The 16,892-nt window shown below is 46.4% G+C and overlaps 2 protein-coding genes and 1 long non-coding RNA gene across 7 annotated transcripts; 2 read left to right on the top strand and 1 right to left on the bottom strand.

Annotated features, from left to right (window-relative positions):
- Positions 1-18: 18 nt before the first annotated feature.
- Positions 19-838, top strand: LOC109529135 (uncharacterized). The gene is made up of 2 exons (XR_002170791.1): positions 19-502; positions 668-838. It is a non-coding gene; the product is annotated as an uncharacterized LOC109529135 (long non-coding RNA).
- Positions 839-2,704: 1,866 nt separating this feature from the next.
- On the top strand, positions 2,705-12,579 carry sec31a (SEC31 homolog A, COPII coat complex component). 5 transcript variants are annotated; one of them, XM_019892318.1, is made up of 27 exons: positions 2,705-2,803; positions 3,549-3,628; positions 3,728-3,851; positions 3,939-4,140; positions 4,214-4,309; positions 4,632-4,772; positions 4,853-4,995; positions 5,188-5,287; positions 5,377-5,538; positions 5,878-6,030; positions 6,483-6,707; positions 6,833-6,907; positions 7,209-7,451; positions 7,620-7,722; positions 8,192-8,370; positions 8,492-8,618; positions 8,750-8,895; positions 9,046-9,222; positions 9,863-10,066; positions 10,147-10,251; positions 10,343-10,442; positions 10,644-10,919; positions 11,383-11,438; positions 11,522-11,734; positions 11,810-11,920; positions 12,099-12,170; positions 12,257-12,579. In XM_019892318.1, coding segments are annotated over exons 1-27 (3,795 nt in total). In that variant the 5' UTR covers positions 2,705-2,801; the 3' UTR covers positions 12,437-12,579. The 5 variants fall into 5 exon arrangements, with proteins under 5 accessions (XP_019747877.1, XP_019747878.1, XP_019747879.1 ...); XM_019892319.1 differs by having other exon boundaries at positions 9,860-10,066; positions 10,346-10,442; XM_019892320.1 differs by having other exon boundaries at positions 9,860-10,066; positions 10,644-10,874.
- Positions 12,580-13,647: 1,068 nt separating this feature from the next.
- Positions 13,648-16,892, bottom strand: enoph1 (enolase-phosphatase 1). The gene is made up of 6 exons (XM_019892338.1): positions 16,535-16,892; positions 15,939-16,040; positions 15,643-15,845; positions 15,255-15,387; positions 14,705-14,828; positions 13,648-14,422 (listed from the first exon to the last, which is right to left on the bottom strand). Exons 1-6 carry the CDS (start codon positions 16,616-16,618, stop codon positions 14,283-14,285), a joined length of 786 nt encoding a protein of 261 aa, XP_019747897.1. The 5' UTR covers positions 16,619-16,892; the 3' UTR covers positions 13,648-14,282.

Below are 16,892 nucleotides of genomic sequence, written 5' to 3'. Positions count from 1 at the left end.
AATTTGTCCTGAGGTGTGATTGTGAGCTTGCTGTTGTTCGTCTGAGTGTGCCATGTGATTGGCTGGCAACCAGTTCAGAGTGTACATTGCCTGTTGCCCGATGACAGTTGGGAAAGACTCCAGCACGCCCGCCACCCTGAGGATAATCAGTTCGGATCATGGATGGATGGGTTTAACTCGAATGCAAAATAGTGTTTTTTTCTACTGTTGTACTTACTACACCCGTGCAGTAGGCGGCGCTGTGAAATTCAGGGACACGATTCGACTTGATTTAAAGTAGTTTCTAGCTTGGTTTTGTTTGAGTCGCCAGAGGTCTTGAAGTTTTGTTTGATATTTCAAGCGAGTAATAACATTTTCGCTTATTGGTAATGTTTGCAAAGCCCAGTAAAGCACATTTAGCATCGCGCTAGCGACTGTTTTTAACAGTCGAAGAAGAAAACGAACAAGAGAAGAAGAAGGCGCAGAAGATTCCTCCTTGGAAGCATGGCGCGGAGCATGTACAGTAGGTTCAAGACTTTTTTTTATTAATGGACTAAGGTTAAGTGTTTTTCAGAAATAAGTGTGCATTGAGTGTATAGAAATTAAAATTATCTTGGCGCGCTGTGTTTCTTGTTTATAACAAAACGATATGTTATTTCTGGCAATCACATTTTTTTAATCTCTCCAGTCCACGAAGAGCTCAACGCTAACAGACTGTACCAGAAAAGTAAGTATCTTACATTTCGTGCAAATTAATGAATTAATAGCCATCCCAATGATTATAGCAATCACTACCCATCTGACTCATTCCCAAAGTCTGGGGAAGATTAGACACGGCAATAATGATGAGGGTTTGGGGCTTTTAACAGAAAATATTTAGTTGTACGAATGTGTGAAGTATCAAAAGTTTTAATCACTTGGTTTGCGCTTTTTGCTTCTTGCAGAGTTGTCCTAAAGTGACCGTGGAAGCGTCTCCATGAAGTTGTTAACCTAATAAATAATAAATGTGTGACCTCATAGTTGTGTTGTGGTTTTCTATCGTTTTGTTCGCAAACAGAGAAAACTGGGATGAGGATAACTAGCTACTAAATTAATTAATGTTAAATGTTCTGCAAAGCGTGTTGTTACAGCTGCAGCTGTTGTGAAAGCGCTATCTCAATAAACGTGTTGTATTAGAGCATTGGTTCCTCAACTGGGTTTTGAAATGAGCCATAACTTGCGGATCTGCCAAAGAAGTGGAATAGGATGACTCATAATGTGGGTTTTTTTTGTTTGTTTACGAAGCAAAAATTTTAGCTCCTTGGAAACAAACCCTGGGTCGAAAGTGTCCGAATCCTTGCTTTTGCGGTGTTTAAATGAGCAATTGACTCCATGATTGCCTTCACAAAAAATGGTGTAATATCTTGTGTGGGTGACCTTGGAACACCACCCGTATTACTATTTATACACTAAAGAATCATGAAACTAAATGTTAAAAATGTGCAATGTTACAGTAGTCAAAACGTGTTTTCCCCTCAAATGCAGTACACTACATTTGTTAAGTAAAGTTGCATTAAATCTTCTGTTTGCAAACATGGAGTAAAACTTTTCTGCAATACAGATGAATTATTTTCAAATATTTCTAAACTGTCTTAAAACTACATAATTTTACAGCGGCTTCAAAATGGGCGTAAGGCCTACGCTTTCTTTTCTTTAGGTGGTACTTGGAGACCGAAGTATTATTTGTTTATTGTAAAAACTTTCTGAACCACTGGTTTTGTAGCAGACGGGAGTGACCAATAATGGGAAGGACCGTTACCAAACCTCCACATCAAATTAAAACAACACGGTCGCTATTATAAATATTCTTAAGGATATTGCATTATACGAATGTCTCGCTTTTCGGTCAAGTAAAACGCAAAATAACATTCTAGCATGCTATGCTAAGCGGAAGCTGAACCAGAAGCGACCATGTTTCTTCTTCGACACGCAAGCTATTTCTTCTTCGTGGGAGGAGGCCTCCAATCGACGCGTAGTGCCACGTTGATGGAGCCCAGTGGGGACGTGGAAAGCCGAGTCGAGCGAGCTCAGCGGGTACCGGTAGCTACGACTAGCCGCTGTCTTGTCCTACGTCGCGGGGCGTTCGTCGTTGAAACACCGGCGTCAAGAGAAAAACAAAGAGGCGCGAAACCGCTGCTTCTTAATTCATTGTGTGCCTACGCGTGTATGTGACACGGAGAAAAGACCAAAGTAAAACCAGGTAAGCCATTGATCAGCTGTCACCTCTCTGCTAAAGAGTATTAGAGATTTACGTTTATTTATTTATTTATTTTTAATCATGTGAGGTTAATTAAAAACCCTTCATAGAAGTGAATGGAAGAGTGATTGTGTGTCAGTCTGGATGTGCCCTGCAGATTGCGACCAGTGCGGTGTTTTTCTCTTGCCAATAGTTATCTTAGGTTAATTGAACACCCCATTTTTTTTCTTCAATTAACGTAAGTTGACTTCTGGCAAGAGAAGCATTACTGGTCCTTCGGCAAAATCGAATCAGGGGTCGCCAAAGTGGCACCAGATAGCCTCCGACGACTACAAAATTAGCCGGTGGACTTCATAATCGCTAAACAGTGATGAGACATTGTGGTTTTCTCGGAATAGCGCATCGGGAATCATTTGGAAAATGCAAATACCGGCAGATATGTTGTAGATTGACTACATTTTTTGTGACTACTTGTCTGTATGCCCCCTGTGAATGGCTGGCGTCCAGTCCAGGTAGACCTGTCCCATTTGTCTTGCCAGAGCTCATCTTAGGTTAATTAAAGACTCTAAATTGTCCACTGGTGTGAATGTGAGTATGAACGGTTGTTTTGTTTATGCGTGTCTATGCAGTGATCTGGAGATCACCAGTCCCTGATTGTCAGTATGTGAGAATGCTTCTTTTTGTATATGTGCTCTCTGATTGACTGAGGTGAGGACCAGTCCAGGGTGGCTGGTTCCACTTTTCGGCAAAAGTTATCTTAGCTTTAAGACTCTAAAGTTGGGATGCAGCATATGGCAGGGGAGAAAAAATATATATCTAGCAATTTTTCCACATTATCCAATCTCAATTATTAAACGATTTTTTAATATTACCTTTGAGATGCAGTTTTAAATAATCAACCCTGAAAACTTCAAGAAATATAGTAGTGCAGTATTTCATTCATGGTTTGAACAAAACTTGTAATTCGTTCATTCATTCGTCCATCCGTCCTCCATCCTTATCCGAGGTTGAAGTTTATCAAATTTGAATGTATTGTTACATTTTGGCCATTCACTTGCAGTGTTTCTCCACACGTTTTATGACTTAATGCAGCTCTTGCTCATATTGCATCTTGCACTTTGTCATGTTTTATCTTCGTCAGAGGCAATCAATTGCGCGTCAGTTCCTTCCACGAGGAATGGCTTGAACAAGATATAAAGCCCCAAAATGTCAAATGTTAAATATGCACTTTGATTTCATACCCCGCCCCGAAAAAAAATGCAAAAGAAGTCTACGCTACACAGAAGTAATATTTTTATTTTTATTTATTCATTTATTTATTTATTTATTTTAGGATGAAACTGAAAGAGATCAACCGTACTGCCATCCAGAGCTGGAGTCCGGCTCAGCAGCACCCGATCTACCTGGCCACTGGTGCGAGCGCATGCCAGCAACCTTTTCTAGCAAAATCTTCTTCTGTGTTTTGCTCAGCAGTCGATGTCATGTTTCATACCCACATGAATTATTGTCCAGGCACGTCGGCGCAGCAGCTGGATGCCTCCTTCAGCACCAACGCCTCCCTGGAGCTCTTTGAGCTGGACTTGTCCGACCCGTCCCTGGACATGAAGTCATGTGGCAGCTTCTCTTCGTCTCACAGGCACGAAAAATAAATGTTTTTTTGGGGTGGCATGGAGGTGTTTGATTGTCATTACCCTTGTCTTATTGACGCACCGGCCACCCTCAGGTACCACAAGCTGGTCTGGGGTCCCTGCGGAGCAGACGCCCAGGGTCACCCGGCAGGCTTGGTCATCGCCGGGGGCGAGAACGGCAACGTCATCCTGTACGACGCCGCCAAGATCATGGCCGGCGAGAGTGACAACGCGGTGGTGGCCGAGAGCGACCGGCACACGGGCGCCGTGAGAGGACTTGACGTCAATCCCTTCCAGGCACGCCACCGTCCGCTTCTCTTCTCCCGCCTCTCGCTTTGCTCACGCTTGGTCTTCTTCGTCTGTGGTTTAGACCAACCTCTTTGCATCTGGCGCAAATGAGTCCGAAATTTACATCTGGGATCTAAACAACTTCGAGTCCCCCATGACGCCAGGACCCAAAACGCAGGTACACTACTTTAATTTGAATTTCTTTGCTTCAAGGGAAAAGAAAATGGGCTGAGCAAAAAATTTTCATCAGTTTGTTCAGACCCTTTTATACAACTTGAGTGTGTTGTTATTATATTTCGTAGGGCTGTATTTAGTGGCACGCAGGATTTGAACTCAATGCCAGCAAAATGCCGGCACATGGTGAAAATTTAAATGACACATTGGGAAGGAAAAAAAAAAACGTGAACAACTGTGAAGGCAAATCCGGAGCCCGCGATGGAGGGGGTTTGACAGGACTGTATCGCTCTGCGTTCTGATGCTCACTGCTTATTTGTGAACAGCCAGTCGAGGACATTGGCTGCCTGTCGTGGAACCGGCAGGTCCAGCACATCCTGGCCTCGGCCAGCCCTAGCGGTCGTGCCTCCGTGTGGGACCTCCGCAAGAACGATCTCATTATTAAAGTCAGTGACCACAGCAACAAAGTAGGTGCTTCGCCCGCCGAGAAATAAAAGGCTCCCATAAAGTGGCAAGTCGTCGTCACGCGGCGTGTCTTTGCTCGTAGATGCATTGCTCCGGGCTGGCATGGAACCCAGAGGTGGCCACCCAGCTGGTCCTGGCCTCCGAGGACGACCGCATGCCCGTCATTCAGATGTGGGATTTACGATTTGCTACCTCGCCGCTCCGGATTCTGGAGAATCACACCAGGTGCCGGTCTCGCGTAGCAATGAAGACAAACAATCTTTTCCGCAATCACATTTTAATCGTCATACAAAAATAAAAGAACACTGAATAATTTGTGTGGCGTTGCTCCCTGACATTGATTATTTGCCTCCCACCCCTGAAAAAAACCCTACATCTCTTACGCTATCTTGACCCGCGGCATTTTTCCCTTCGCAGAGGCGTCCTCGCCATCGCTTGGAGCGTGGCCGATCCTGAGCTGCTCCTCAGCTGCGGCAAAGACAGCAGGATCCTGTGCTGGAACCCAAACACGGGCGAGGTCAGCAAGTAACCCAGCCAGCCGCCTCGCATCATTTTGAAAATCCTCCGTGACCGATGCCGCCCCGCACCCCATCCCGACCCGTTCAGGTGCTGTACGAGCTGCCCGCCGGCAGCCAGTGGTGCTTTGACGTGCAGTGGTGCCCCAGGAACCCGGCGGTGCTTTCGGCCGCCCGCTTCGACGGACACATCGACATCTACTCCATCATGGGCGGCAGCAGCCTGGCACAGAGCCAGAGGCACGCCGACCAGGTGGGACACGCGTTTCATGCAGAACCCAGCCAAGCATACTGCTTTTGCACTTTCACGGAGCAACACATCATCCCGAAATGACATCATTCATGCTAAAATGTGTACACCGAGCTGAGTTAATCATTCATTTTGCCGAGCATCATTGGCACTCGCCTGACATCCCTTCTATCTCCAAAGTATACGTTATGGCCTATTGGGACACTTTTACGAATGTCGTGTGCCAGTATCGATCAACTGCATTTTCCACACAGAAACAAAGCATAAGCGGGAAATCTCCAGATTGGGTTCACCCGAGTTTTTCAGATGCATTTGTCTTCACTTAGTGTCTTATTTTTACAGATCAGTAACTCCTTCGGCAACGTGGATCCTTTTGGGACGGGACAAACGTTGCCCCCACTGCAGCTACCTCAGACCACCACACCCCCTGCTAGTGTCAACCCCTTGAAGAAGCCCCCCAAGTGGATCCGCAGGCCCGTTGGGGCGTCGTTTGCCGTGAGTCTTTGAAGTCGCAATCGTGCGCGCTTTTGGTGGTTGTATTTGTTGCCCCTGGCACAAGTCTGGCTTCCTTGCCTGTGGTGTTCCTCAAGGGTCAATCTTAGGGCCTATCAGGCAGAACAACAACAATTGGGAAATTCTTTGGGGAAGAGATGTCAGGATGTTGTTGTAAGAACAACAACAATGTCCTAGCATCTCTTCTCCGAAGAATGGGAAAAGTGTGACCACAAACCAGAGCTGTTTTGCTACCACACTGGTTGGTATACAAAAAGGTCATTCACCGGCAACAACAACCGCCCTCGTGTGACCAGCCCAAGGGGACACACCCACCAGATCCATACTGTATAGGTCTGTCGAGGGATTCCCCACCCAAAGATTTCCCTTTTGTGGATTACCATCACCTGGATGATTTGCAATCCACACAAACGGAGATTTTTGTTGTTGTGCAGTTTGGCGGAAAGCTAGTATCCCTGGAGAATGGTCCGGCAAACGGGCAGGAGCCTGGTGGCCCCCGCCTGGTTCACGTCAGCCAGGTGGTGACCGAGACGACCTTCTTGACGCGGTCGGAGCAGCTGCAGGCTATGCTGAGCGCCGGCACCTTCCAGGAATTCTGCCAGGAGAAGATCCAAGCGGCTCAGGATCAGTTTGAGAAAACTGTCTGGTCATTCCTCAAGGTAACTGTTGGCCATTTGTATCTGAACGAGCGGGTTCTTATATTGTGTGAATGTGAATGGAAAGATAGATGCTTCAATGAAAAGGATAGATGAGACGTGTGTGTGTGTGTGCATGTGTTTTCCAGGCCAACTTTGAAAGTGACATCCGCAGTAAATTCTTGGAGCTTCTGGGCTTCAACAAAGAGGAGCTCGCTGTAAAGGTGAGACCCACCCGCCGTAGGTGAAAATCTGTGATAGAGACACCAAAGAAAATGCTTTTCTGTCTCTTTTTGTTTTGATGTCGACCTACCCCTCCCACACATTTTAAACACATAAAAAAATGTTCAACCAAACCATATTTATCCATCTCACATAATTTGAAGCGCCGCTGAGAGCTCAAAAGAAATTAGCACGAGTCATTATATAAACTGTCAAACAATTCTCAAATTCCGATTTATCTGCAGAGTATAAAAAGCCTGAAGAATAGAGGGCGACACTGATAACACGCGACCGTGTCTGCAGATATCTGCCGCGCTGGAAGGAAAGCCTGCTGAAGCTCTGCCGGCGGACGCGGCCCCCGCTCCGGCCAGCTTGCAGCTCGACAATCCGGAGGCGGCGTTTGACATGATCGCCGCCGCAAACATGAAGGAGGGCGCCGAGCCGGAGAGCCAGGACACCACCGTGGGAGGACCGGGCCAGAGCGTAGCTCCTCTGGAGGAGCCGCAGCAGCAGCAGCAGGAGGAGGAGGAGATCTCCTTGGAGGAGGTAAGCCTTCATGACGGGACAGTCCAAAGTCTTTCTTGACACTATCAAAGGAACAGAGAAAATAAAACAGTCCTCTTCAGATTTTTTTCCACGGGAAATGATCATCTGCGTTATGGTCCAACTGTCCCAAAAAAGTCATGTAAGGACACTCGTGTCCTGATTTTTCAGGAAGTGCCGCTGGATGAGGAGAAGGAGCCCGAGACTCCTGCCCAGGTCGAGGACGCCGCCGCCGAGGCTCCTTCGGAGGGAGTCGACCTCAGCATCAGTAAAGGTAAGCAACATAGATGGGGAGTTGACTCGACCAAGAGAGATTTTTTTTCTTCTCTCTCTTTGTCATTGATTTATTGGTATTTATTCAGTGTTTGGTTTTGCATTCCTTGTTCTCTATTTTTATGATTAAAATTTGTATTGTTTATATTGGAACAGAATTTCTTTTTTTTTTTTTTTTTTATTTAAATTTTTTTTTTTTTTTTTGGAACAAAATTTTTTTTTTTTTTTTTTTTTCTTTTTTTTTTTTTTTTTTATTTAAATTTTTTTTTTTTTTTTTGGAACAAAATTTTTTTTTTTTTTTTTTTTTCTTTTTTTTTTTTTTTTTTATTTAAATTTTTTTTTTTTTTTTTGGAACAAAATTTTTTTTTTTTTTTTTTTTTCTTTTTTTTTTTTTTTTTTATTTAAATTTTTTTTTTTTTTTTTGGAACAAAATTTTTTTTTTTTTTTTTTTTTCCCCCCCCGCTCTCCAGACATGGACGGTCTGATCACGCAGGCCCTGCTCACGGGCAACTTTGAGGTGGCTGTGGAGCTCTGCCTCCTTGATGACCGCATGGCCGACAGCATCATTCTCGCCATTGCCGGTGGCGCCGACCTCCTGGAGAAGACGCAGAGGAAGTATTTCCACAAGACGCGTGGCAAAATCACCAAGGTACAAATGAAGGAAAAGGTGGCGGGCTCAAAAACCAACACTTTTCATCCAGAATCGCTCAATCAATCAATGGCAATACGGCACTTGAAAATGCTGTTTTTGTTTTTTTGCTGTCCGCTAGCTGATTAGCGCTGTGGTGACCAAGGACTGGCGTGACGTCGTGACCGCATGCAACCTGCACAACTGGAAGGAGGCGCTGGCGGCCGTCATGACCTACGCCAAACCCGACGAGTTCTCTTCGCTGTGCGGTAAAATTGAGCGCCGAATTCGCCGTCGTCGCCTTGCCTCATAAACACCGACTCACAGAACATAAGGGACGCGTGTATGGCCCGTCTCCTCTCCTCAATGCACCCGTGCTGCTGCTTGCGGTGTCTCTCAGACCTCCTCGGCGTCCGTCTGGAGGCGTCGGACGAGGCTGCTCTGCGCGCTCATGCCTGTTTGTGCTACATCTGCGCCGGCAACGTGGACAAACTGGTGGCCTGCTGGAAAACGGCTGGCCAGCAACACTGCCCGCTGGCCCTGCAGGTGCACTTGGGGGATTATTTTTCCATGATGCTTCTGTGTAAATGCGTCGACAGTTTTTTTTCTTTATCTTGCGCAAATGAATACACACGTTTATGTGACTGGTCAGACTTTTTAGATTGTGTGTGCAAAACTCCACCGTATTCCACACAGGACCTGGTGGAGAAAGTGGTGGTGCTGCGGCGCGCTGTGGAGCAGACACAACGCTCGGCTCCCGCCGTCAGCGTCGGCTCCCTGCTGGCTGAGGAGTTGGGTCGCTACGCTGGGCTTCTGGCCTCGCAGGGCAGCCTGTCCACCGCCATCAGCTACCTGCCCGACGGCAGCGGACAGGTGGGCTAGCGGCTAACTAAGCTCGAGGAATGCAGTGCCATTGAGATCGTTAGCTTTTACGAGCCAAAGCTCAGAAAGCTAGGAAGAGCTCATAATTGCTCGCAAGGTCGACTCCCCAAGCTATTTGGAATTTAAATACCGATAACACTCTTGAAAGCACTCTAACACCTTTTGTTTGAGCCAGTCATGTTCGTAGCAATTCAATCTTCAAGTAAACTTGTTTGGAGGGAAGCTTTTACGAGCCACATCTGAGAAAGCTAGCATGCGCTAAGGCTTGCTAACAAACAAGGTGTTGGAGTTCATGGCTTTTGGAGAGATTTAATAATTTTATATATGTAGCCTGTCTTTACATTGAAGCCAGTTGCTTTTACTAGCTTAATTTTGCGCAAATGTTTTTGGTAGAATTTACAGAACAATTATATGCACAAAATGCTAGCTCTACGTGTAATAATTGCTTTCGAGGCAACCTATCTGAGTCGCTGTTTTTTCATAGAATTGAAGGAACAATTTTGCTTCCTAACTTGATTTTGAGAAAATGTATTTGGACTCCTTAGGTGAGTCAACCATGTTGGGCCAAAATGTAAATTGCGACACTGCTGCATACGAAGCTAACACGTCCGCCTGTATATTTGCCCAGCAGGCGGCCTTGAAGGAGCTCCGTGAGCGCCTCAGTCGGGCTCTGGGTCAGCAGGCGGCTCCGGTCCAGACCCCCAGAGTTCAGCCTCAGCACCCGAGCCCTCAGCTCCGCCAGGCCAACGCCCCGGTCCAGCCTGCCACCCCCATAGCACCTGTACAGATGCAGACACCCGCCTCCGCCCCGTCCCAGCAGCAGTATTACCAGCCCGTATGTTCCGCCATCGACCCGGGATTGTTGGCCCGATTACGGATTATTAATTGGAAGGAAAAAACTTGTGTGTGGTTCAGGTGAGGTCTGCCTCCACTGTCACCTCGTGGAGTAACCAGACGCCAACAGCGCTGCCCAACGTCACATCTCCTCTGCAAATGGGTCCTGCCTCCGAGCAGCAGCAGGTCGCCGCCATCGTTCCCGCTAATCCCCTGACCCTCGTAAGTGTACTGTCAAACCCTGAGCTGCGAACAAAATTTCCCATCATTTACCCAGCAGGCTCAAGCGCCGAAGTCCTCGTATGGAGTGCCGCCATCCGGCTCGTCCCCCGCAGCCTCCACCGGCCCCGCCTACATGTACTCCCAGCAATACCAGCGTACGTCTTTAATTTGAACACTGAAACAACAAGTAGTCGTCATTTTCCCTTTTGCAAAAGTATCAGGGAATGAAGATGCCCAGCTTGTTTGTTTCCTTTCAACCAGAAAACATTTCATGGCGGAAATGTTTGACATCTTAGCATGTGGCTGTGACTTCTTCTCAGATTGTTTCTCCACTAACGGCGTCTGTTGAATGTCAGCCCACCTCCAGGTACAGCACTTCCCACCTGGAGCCTGTCAGCTTCTTCACTACTCTGAGCCCCCTTACCCTCCTCAGCCCCCCGGCTTCCTCGCCCAGTGCCTGCCCGACTCTTCTTCCTCTTTTCCTCCTTTGTTTCCCACCTCCTCCTCTTCCGGAGCGTCTTTCCAGCATGGCGTGCCGGGCTCTCCTGGGTCCTCTGCGCCGCCGCTTCCACCCGGCGGAGTCTCAGGTACAAAGTTTGAGCTTGAGCAGACACTCGACCCCAAAGAAACCGGTGCGAGAGACTCCCGCGACACCCTTTCGTCGTCCTCGCTCTTCCTGTGTGTCACTTCCTGTTATTTTTCCTAATAACCTAAAACAAAAATAAAAATCACCTTTGATTTAGATGAATTTATTTCCAATTTACCAACTGCACCGTAGCTTTTGGCAGCTTGAGCGACCACACAATGATTAGATTTGAGCATCAGACAGCAAAAAAAAAAAAAAACAACATACAGCGCATCTCTTTTGCGTACAGAATGCTTGCATGCACCGAATGATTTCATCACTTTCAGTCTTTCGTACTCTGGTTGACTACCAATAACTTGATGACCGGTGCCACCCAGTGACCTGATCACCAATGACTTGATAACAAAGGACTGATAATTTGATGAACAATCAATTAGTTAATGACTTCTGAGCTAATAACAAATATGGTGGGATGTTTCTGAATCGTTACGTTATGTTTGCATGTGCAGGGCCCCAGAACGGTTGGAATGACCCGCCATCTCTTAGTAGGACATCCAAGAAGAAGGTGACTCCCTTTTCTGGAAGAACACTTTACAGTCCTCTGTATTATACATATAAATTCCGGAATGGACGTCTTTTTCTTCATAGATCCCGGAGAACTACACCCCGCCCGCCCCAATCACCGCGCCCATCATGGCTCCTATGGGTGCGGACCATCACGCCCAGCCCGTAGCCTCTGGAGCGCCACAGGGCTCCATCCCGGGTCCTCAAGGGGGGTTCCAGCAGATCCCGCCGCAGACCCTCAACCCAAGCATACCCACTGAGGGAGCGCCCGGGGGACCCACGGGCGATTCCATCCAGGTGGGTATCCTTTTTTTTAAATGTTTCATTGCGGGATAAATGAAATTAACGAAAGACCGCATCCATCCCGTGCAGTCGATCCCCGCTGAGAAGATCGCCAAGAAGCCCATCCCAGAGGAGCACCTGGTCCTCAAGACCACCTTCGAGGGCCTGGTCCAGAAGTGCTTGGCAGTTGCTAGCGACCCGGTCAGTGCCAAAAGGCCACCATCATATTTCAAGCTTAGTGCTTCTATTTTTACACGTTTGCTTTCGCCGGCATTGGCCCCAAATTAAGCAAAGGGAGCTGCTTGCACATTTTATGCAGGAAAAACCCTGTTCTTGACAGCTTTAGACAGCCAACACTCTTTCTTTTGAACTGTTCCAGCAAACTCGGAGGAAGCTGGAGGATGCCAACAAGCGTCTGGAGGCGCTCTACGACAAACTGCGGGAAGAGACTGTGAGTGTTCATTTCCAGGCGGTGTTGCTGAAGTCTCTCTCACTCTCTGGATGAAGACCACGCTAACTGATCTCCTTTCCCCGCAGCTTTCTCCCGCCATCGTGGGGGGCCTGCACACCATGGCGCAACGCGTGGAGGCGCGCGCCTACGCCGAGGGTCTGGGCATCCACACGCACATCGTGAGCAGCAGCAACTTCAGCGAGACCTCGGCGTTCATGCCTGTCCTCAAGGTGGTGCTGACGCAGGCCAACAAGCTGGGTGTGTGAGCCCTCGTGCTACCGGGGGCCATCAATTAAGGGCTATTTTTTTTCCCCACTACCAATCATGCTGATTGCTTTTAACGCGACTTTATATGAAGTGATGCAATCCAGATGGATCATTTTCAATGACGAGGAATGCCAACAGGCAGAAAAAAAGGGAACATTGCGGGTGTCTCAGTGAGTAGAACTAGGCTGTTTTCTTTTTTTTTTTTAATCTTCTGTGTTAGCATTAACCTCCAATGTACTGTGAGTGTTCATTTCCAGGCGGTGTTGCTGAAGTCTCTCTCACTCTCTGGATGAAGACCACGCTAACTGATCTCCTTTCCCCGCAGCTTTCTCCCGCCATCGTGGGGGGCCTGCACACCATGGCGCAACGCGTGGAGGCGCGCGCCTACGCCGAGGGTCTGGGCATCCACACGCACATCGTGAGCAGCAGCAACTTCAGCGAGACCTCGGCGTTCATGCCTGTCCTCAAGGTGGTGCTGACGCAGGCCAACAAGCTGGGTGTGTGAGCCCTCGTGCTACCGGGGGCCATCAATTAAGGGCTATTTTTTTTCCCCACTACCAATCATGCTGATTGCTTTTAACGCGACTTTATATGAAGTGATGCAATCCAGATGGATCATTTTCAATGACGAGGAATGCCAACAGGCAGAAAAAAAGGGAACATTGCGGGTGTCTCAGTGAGTAGAACTAGGCTGTTTTCTTTTTTTTTTTTAATCTTCTGTGTTAGCATTAACCTACAATGTTTTGATCAGCTTATCGCACTTTTTTCCGCCCTCTTCCCCCTTATTCTTTCACCTCTGCCTTATTGGACCAAGTTTTAGCACAGCAATGCAATGCCAGTGTTCAGCGCATCCGCAAACGTATTCTTACCGCTTCACTTTTTCCACATTTTGTCTTTTAACACCCCCCACCCCCTTTTTTTAATCATTATGCACACACAAGGCCAATAATGACAGAATTTTGAAGGAAATATTTGTTGCTTTATTAAAAATGATGTGATTCTATTCAATGTCAGTCCATCCGCAAAATATCATTTCACTTCGCCTTTTCCTCACTTTTTTATCAAGGAAAATTAACTTTTTTTATTCAATAAATGTACAACCCCCTTTTTCAAAACTGCTGTTGTGTGTGGAATTGAGGGGGGGAAAAACTATTGAAACCATTTTGTAGTCAGGCTGTCGTGCATTGGGAAAGTATTCACAGCGCTTCACTTTTTTTCAAATTCAGATTTTTATTTGGATTAAGGATGCAAAGATCAGTCAAAGTAATTGTGTTGTCTGCAGTTTCTTAGACAATAATTAACAATTCACCAGCCATATTCCAAAATGTACTTTTAATGTGATTTTTTTTTTAAAGTTATGTTTTTGGGCTCGAAATTCCTCCAACCTGACTGTAATCACTAGCTGTTTTGTGAAGAATTTGAAGGGGAAAATATTTATTCAATTTTCTATAACAAGAAAATGTGGAAAAAGTGACATTTCAACTTTGTACAAAAAAATGCCCCGCGTCCCAGTAGGATTGATGAGCCACGGTCAAGTCTCTTGGTTTTAGTCTTTCGTAGATGGTCCACATGCAATATTTTCAATACTCTATTTATTTACAAGGTCGCTGACCGTGTTGGAGACGACGAAGCTTTTGTGCAAGATTAGGCGTTTATTTGTACGCTCATTGGACACTTCATTTGGAATTGATGCACAATGTGAAAATCAGGAGAAACAGAGTCACTACGACAACACGTTTACTGTAAATAAGACTGACAAATTTGACACCACTGAGGTGGAGACCTTTGGGCCCTTTTCTTTTTTTAAATATATATTAGTATACTTGAGGTTTTTTTGCGCCTCCATTAAGGTCTCCCCGTCACTTGCAGCTGGCCGAAGGACGTGATGACATGGTAGTGCGCTGCTTCTTCTTCCGTCAGTTCAATGTTACCCGGCCGCACCACCACCACCGCGTTGACGCCGGCGTCCTCCGCAGCTTTGGCCTCTGCAATCACACACCGGTGGTTAGATTTGCTCGAGTTTCTATCTGACTGTGTGTAGCTTCTGTAACGCTGACGTTTATGATTGAGTTTAAAATAGAACGCCACGCTCCACAAAATCAACCAATGTTTGGGTCGCTTAAATAAATGCCTCGTTTTTTTTTTCCCAGCTCTCAGGAGAAATGCGGTGGTGCTTCACTATGTAAATTAGTCCAACAAAACTTGTTGCTCAATATGTCCCCAGCTGGATTGTTCAAAAATTCTAGAAGAAAAAGATTGGCCAGTACCGCGGGTGACATCCGTCAGGAAGGTGATTTCCCCTGGCGGACAGCCGATCCTCTCTGCGATTCTTTCGTAGCTTTTGGCGTCCACCTTGGCACCGACGGCTGTGTCAAAGTGACCGTCAAATAACTGAGGAAGGAGAAAACACCGCTCATACTAACACGCCAATATAGACGAGAACAAACGTAACTTTCTAAGAATGTGACGAAAACTCCGCTGGTGAATCATCAAATTTTGCCAATGTGCCCCAACCACAAACAATAACTAAAATTTACAATTTAGCATTGTCCAACGGTCTGGTATATTTGGTTCAAATTTGGCAGCAATTGCGGGGGAAAAAAATGGAGAATGACTCCGCATTTCAAGTATCCTTGAAAATTGCCCCAAAATGTCCGATTCAAACCAAAGTGGCACTTTTCATTCAATCGTGGCTTCGTAGGTCATTTTTGTGGGCCCACTCAGGATGACATGCCTCGCAAATTCCCTGCTGCAAAATGAAACAGACTTCAGCAATTTTCCAAAAGTTCTAGGCGGGTGCTTGAAAGCAAAACTCACATCTAAAACATCACCCTCTACCGAGTGTGCGAAGAGGAGTTTTTGGGCTTCCACGCTGCCCGATGAGTAGATGAAGACCTTGAGGCCGTGCCCTCGCCACCTTCGGATGGATGGCGTCACATCCTGGTAGATCCTGTGTACAAATGTATCGCAAACATTTGGAACTTTCCGGACAAGTAGAAACAACCAACAAAGTAAAAACGAATAGGAAAACCAGGATTGAATTAAAATGAATTGTGATCTCATTGAAACAAACAAAAAAAAAAAGACTATTATAAAGTTACGTGTTGGTTGCTGCCATCATGGTGTCCAGGAATTGCGTTGAAGTGAGGTGAAAAGCTTCACTTCGATAAAAGTCAGTCACCGACGATTTGAGTAGCCCACTTACTCGCCTCTGATTGTGCCCGACGAGTACGCTGCTCGCCACATGTGACCCTGGAGCCGCTTGAGCGCCGTGGACTTGCGGTCGGCGGCCATCTGCCACAGCACGTCGTCCACCACCTCCCGGATGGCCTTTTCCTCATCCGTGTGCACCGTCTGGTCCACTGCGTGGACGGGACGCGCCCGGTTCTGCCTCGTGTCCTCTTCGATCTGTCACAGGAGTTGCCATAATATGTGACACCTGGAGACCTTTTCAAAGGAAAGCTTTTTTCCCCTTTTTGATGGGATGATGCATTCACTGACCTGTTTTTTGAGAAGATGAACATCCTGTTTGCACTCATCTTCCTCCCAGTGATCTGACAGATAATCTTCCAGATGCTCCCGTATGTATGGAAACAGAATATCCTGCAGTAAAGAGTGCAAATGAAAAATAAAACTCATCCGGGTAAAACGTTTCCTAACTTGAGTCAGAGCATCGCCAGTGGGTCCGCCAACTCCGCGAATCAACAGAATCATCGCCAAGTCTGCAGCGTTTCCGATGAGAGAAGTCAACTCAATGAATCAATCGAACCCCATCATTTGAGTCTTACTCAGGTCAGCGAAGGGGCGCAACCGAATCATTGGCATTTATGCTAAGTCCGGCGCATTTACACTGTTTATTCCTGTGTTGATTAACGTGCACTGTTCCAGTGAAATAAAAAAAAAAAAAAAATGCAAGTCTCCCGTGTTTAGTCTAACGACCGTCAGTGAACCAACTCAGCTGAGACCACAATCTGAGATTTTATTACAAATAAATAGTTTGATCAACACAAAACATTCCTGCTGCCTACCTGCAGTGAGCAGATATGTTAAGGGCTACTTAAATATGATCGCTTGCTGTGTTTTTTTTTAAAACCTACCTTTACAAAGGTGATTGGAGTGGTTGTGCCCTCGATATCCAGCAAAAGAGCAGTGGTGCAAGCGGGAATCGCCACAGTGGCCATTAATGTTGATTTATTTATTTATTATTTATTACAGTTTAGCTAACGTTAGCGTAATTAGCTTCTCCGAGCCGGTAGATCGGCGTGTATGTGACGTTCGCCGGTTGTCCAAAGCTCGCGAATCTATTGGAAATGTGCTAAAAGCCTTTTTTTTTTGTTGTTGTTGTTGTTCTTTTACGTTCTAGATTGTTTTTTTATATTTAATTTGCTAGCATGACTATCATGGTTGCGCGACAAAGCGTGAGCTAGAGCCTGCAGCAGTGTCCATCAAGTCCAC

The sequence above is a fragment of the Hippocampus comes genome, unplaced genomic scaffold (genome assembly GCF_001891065.2).
Source record: "Hippocampus comes isolate QL1 unplaced genomic scaffold, H_comes_QL1_v1.1 scaffold145, whole genome shotgun sequence".
In the NCBI taxonomy this organism is placed as follows: Eukaryota; Metazoa; Chordata; class Actinopteri; order Syngnathiformes; family Syngnathidae; genus Hippocampus; species Hippocampus comes.
This window is presented reverse-complemented; position numbering and strand designations above follow the sequence as displayed.

What these genes read in the sequence shown, in the direction of transcription:
- sec31a (XM_019892317.1), top strand. An exon ending in CGACCTCAGCATCAGTAAAG is followed by an intron (nt 7,723 to 8,191) that starts GTAAGCAACATA and finishes CCCGCTCTCCAG; the next exon opens with ACATGGACGGTCTGATCACG. An exon ending in GTACTCCCAGCAATACCAGC is followed by an intron (nt 10,443 to 10,643) that starts GTACGTCTTTAA and finishes GTTGAATGTCAG; the next exon opens with CCCACCTCCAGGTACAGCAC.
- enoph1 (XM_019892338.1), bottom strand. Translation starts at nt 16,618, where the DNA reads ATGGCCACTGTGGCGATTCCCGCTTGCACCACTGCTCTTTTGCTGGAT. An exon ending in CTCCAATCACCTTTGTAAAG is followed by an intron (nt 16,041 to 16,534) that starts GTAGGTTTTAAA and finishes TCTTTACTGCAG; the next exon opens with GATATTCTGTTTCCATACAT. An exon ending in TTCATCTTCTCAAAAAACAG is followed by an intron (nt 15,846 to 15,938) that starts GTCAGTGAATGC and finishes CTCCTGTGACAG; the next exon opens with ATCGAAGAGGACACGAGGCA.